The 2,530-nt window shown below is 34.6% G+C and overlaps 1 protein-coding gene across 1 annotated transcript; it reads left to right on the forward strand.

The window, feature by feature from the left end:
• Positions 1–858: 858 nt before the first annotated feature.
• On the forward strand, positions 859–1,804 carry LOC124229312 (olfactory receptor 8K5-like). Its single transcript, XM_046644463.1, is given in 2 exon segments — positions 859–1,041; positions 1,043–1,804. Coding segments are annotated over 2 exon segments (942 nt in total). The 5' UTR covers positions 859–861.
• The last annotated feature ends 726 nt before the right edge of the window (positions 1,805–2,530 follow it).

Genomic DNA, 2,530 nt, shown 5'->3' on the forward strand with positions numbered 1-2,530 from the left:
GTGACAGATATCATAAAATCTATAAGTATAACATTTTTATTAATGAAATTGCAGACGTATCTCAGCATATTTGGTGGCAGGATTGGTCTTGGAAGTCATTCCTACACCAAAATATAGCATTATTCAATGATAAATGTAATTGATTTTTAAACATATAAACATACCACTTAAGTATAAAACAAAGTATTATTAATTCAGTCTTCCCTTTGCTGGACCTTACAAATGTTTGCAGACATGCCAGAGCATCCTGATATTAGTTGAAGCGTGATGGAGCAAAAATTGAAACGAAAAGAGAAAGTGGGCTTAATGGATCAAGGTTAAAATATTTTACATTTGCAACTTTTACAAAGATATATCTCCTTGGTGAGTTTGTTGCTAAGGCCTCACCCAGGTCCTTGAAAGTACAGTTGAAGGAATCTATATCTTAAATTTCATTAGCTTTCTATTATCTTTACCTCTCTCTTTACGAAAATCAAAATTCCACAAGAATTCTCAGACAAGAATGGAAATGTGCTAAGTTAAACTTTTGATGCAATTGCATAGAGAAAATAAAGTCTAATACTTCTATATTAATTCCTACATGGCATTTTAGATCAATGCATATGTTCCGAACATTGCTGAGTCTGCTTGGCGTTTAATCTGTCATAACGGTGCATGCGTTTCATATGGATCCCTCCTCTTGGGAAGTAGAAGCTTCCATCATTTGTTTTAGTTTTAAAATTAGACATGAGAATTATTTTTATACTCCTTATTATGAAGAAAAACCTCCATTCTGTCTACAAACATAATTTGTTTACATGGCCCTACGTGAAAGCTAATAACAACCTCTCTGTTTCTTCCCACAAGAGCTAACTGGGCTAAATGAGCCAACAGAATCTAACATTGCTGACGGAATTCATTCTGATGGGAGTCACAAGGCAGCCTGAGCTTCAGGTTCCCCTGTTTGGAATCTTCTTCATCATCTACACAGTCACAGTGGTGGGCAATCTGGGCATGATCATCATGACCCAGGTAGATTCCCATCTACACACACCTATGTATTTTTTTTATCAAACACCTGGCTTTCATTGATCTTGGTAACGCTACTGCCATTTGTCCCAAGATGCTGGTAAATTTTGTTGTGGATAAAAATACCATTTCCTATTATGCATGTGCCACACAGTTGGCTTTCTTCCTTATGTTCATAATCAGTGAATTTTTCATCTTGTCAGCCATGGCCTATGACCGTTATTTGGCCATCTGTAACCCTTTGCTCTACAATGTTATCATGTCCCGGAGACTTTGTCATGTGCTGGTAGGCATTCCATACGTCTATAGTACCTTTCAGGCTCTAACGTTTACTACTAAGATTTTTACATTGACCTTCTGTGGCTCTAACATCATCAGTCATTTCTACTGTGATGATCTTCCCTTGTTACTTATGCTTTGCTCAAATGCAAGAGAAATAGAATTGTTGATCATAATATTTTCAGCACTGAATTTGATCTCTTCCCTCATGGTAGTCCTAGTGTCCTACATACTCATTCTGATAGCCATATTTCAAATGCATTCCACAGAGGGGAGGAAAAAAGCTTTCTCCACATGTGGTTCTCATTTGATGGTGGTGGTTGTATTCTATGGGTCTCTACTATTTATGTACATGCAGCCCAAATCCACTCATTCTTTTGATACTGATAAAATAGCCTCTGTGTTTTACACTTTAGTGATCCCCATGCTTAACCCCTTGATCTACAGCTTAAGGAACAAAGAGGTAAAAAATGCATTTCACAGAGTTTTTAAGAATCAGTGCAAACTTTGTAGCTAATATTTAATGCGGAATGTTGTTTTAATAAACTATGAAAAAGGCAAGTGTCACTTGATAATTTTTCTCATAGATATAATTACATTTTTTTGGCTCCAGAGCAAAAACTAATTATAATGCACAAGTAGATTGTTTCCCATATATTCAGCCAAATTAATTCTCATATTTTAGACCTCAATTAATTGTCACTCCTTCCTCAATATTCCCTTGTTTTTGATTCAATGTTCCCTTTAGTGATCCAGTAGAACCTCATATTTCTTCTAGTGGAAACTCTTATCAAACTCGACATCAATAATTTATGTGTTTGCTTCTATCAGTTTTTTTTTAAAGCATGTATCTTCTGAATCTTGTTTTCATTGTATTTTCTGAACCTAAAACAACAATGTAAACAAAATGAGTCTCTTGCAAACAGCATATAGTTGGACCATGATTTTTTAAAATCCATTTTGCCTGTATCTGCCGTTGTAGAATTTAATCCATCTGCATTTGAAGTATTTACATTACAAAATCTTCTCGAGTTTGTGGCCAAACACTAGCTTGGGTACATCTACTCATGAATTTTGTTTAATTTTTCCCCTTTTTAATGTAGTGATGTTTACATTATTAAAAAAAGTTGATCTAAAGTGTTCTCATCCCAAAAATAAAAAAAAAAACTATGTGATGTGATGGATATGTTAATTAACATGATTTTGGTAGTCTTTTCCTAATACATAAATATATCAAAGCATC

Source organism: Equus quagga, chromosome 17 (assembly GCF_021613505.1).
Source record: "Equus quagga isolate Etosha38 chromosome 17, UCLA_HA_Equagga_1.0, whole genome shotgun sequence".
Classification (NCBI taxonomy): Eukaryota; Metazoa; Chordata; class Mammalia; order Perissodactyla; family Equidae; genus Equus; species Equus quagga.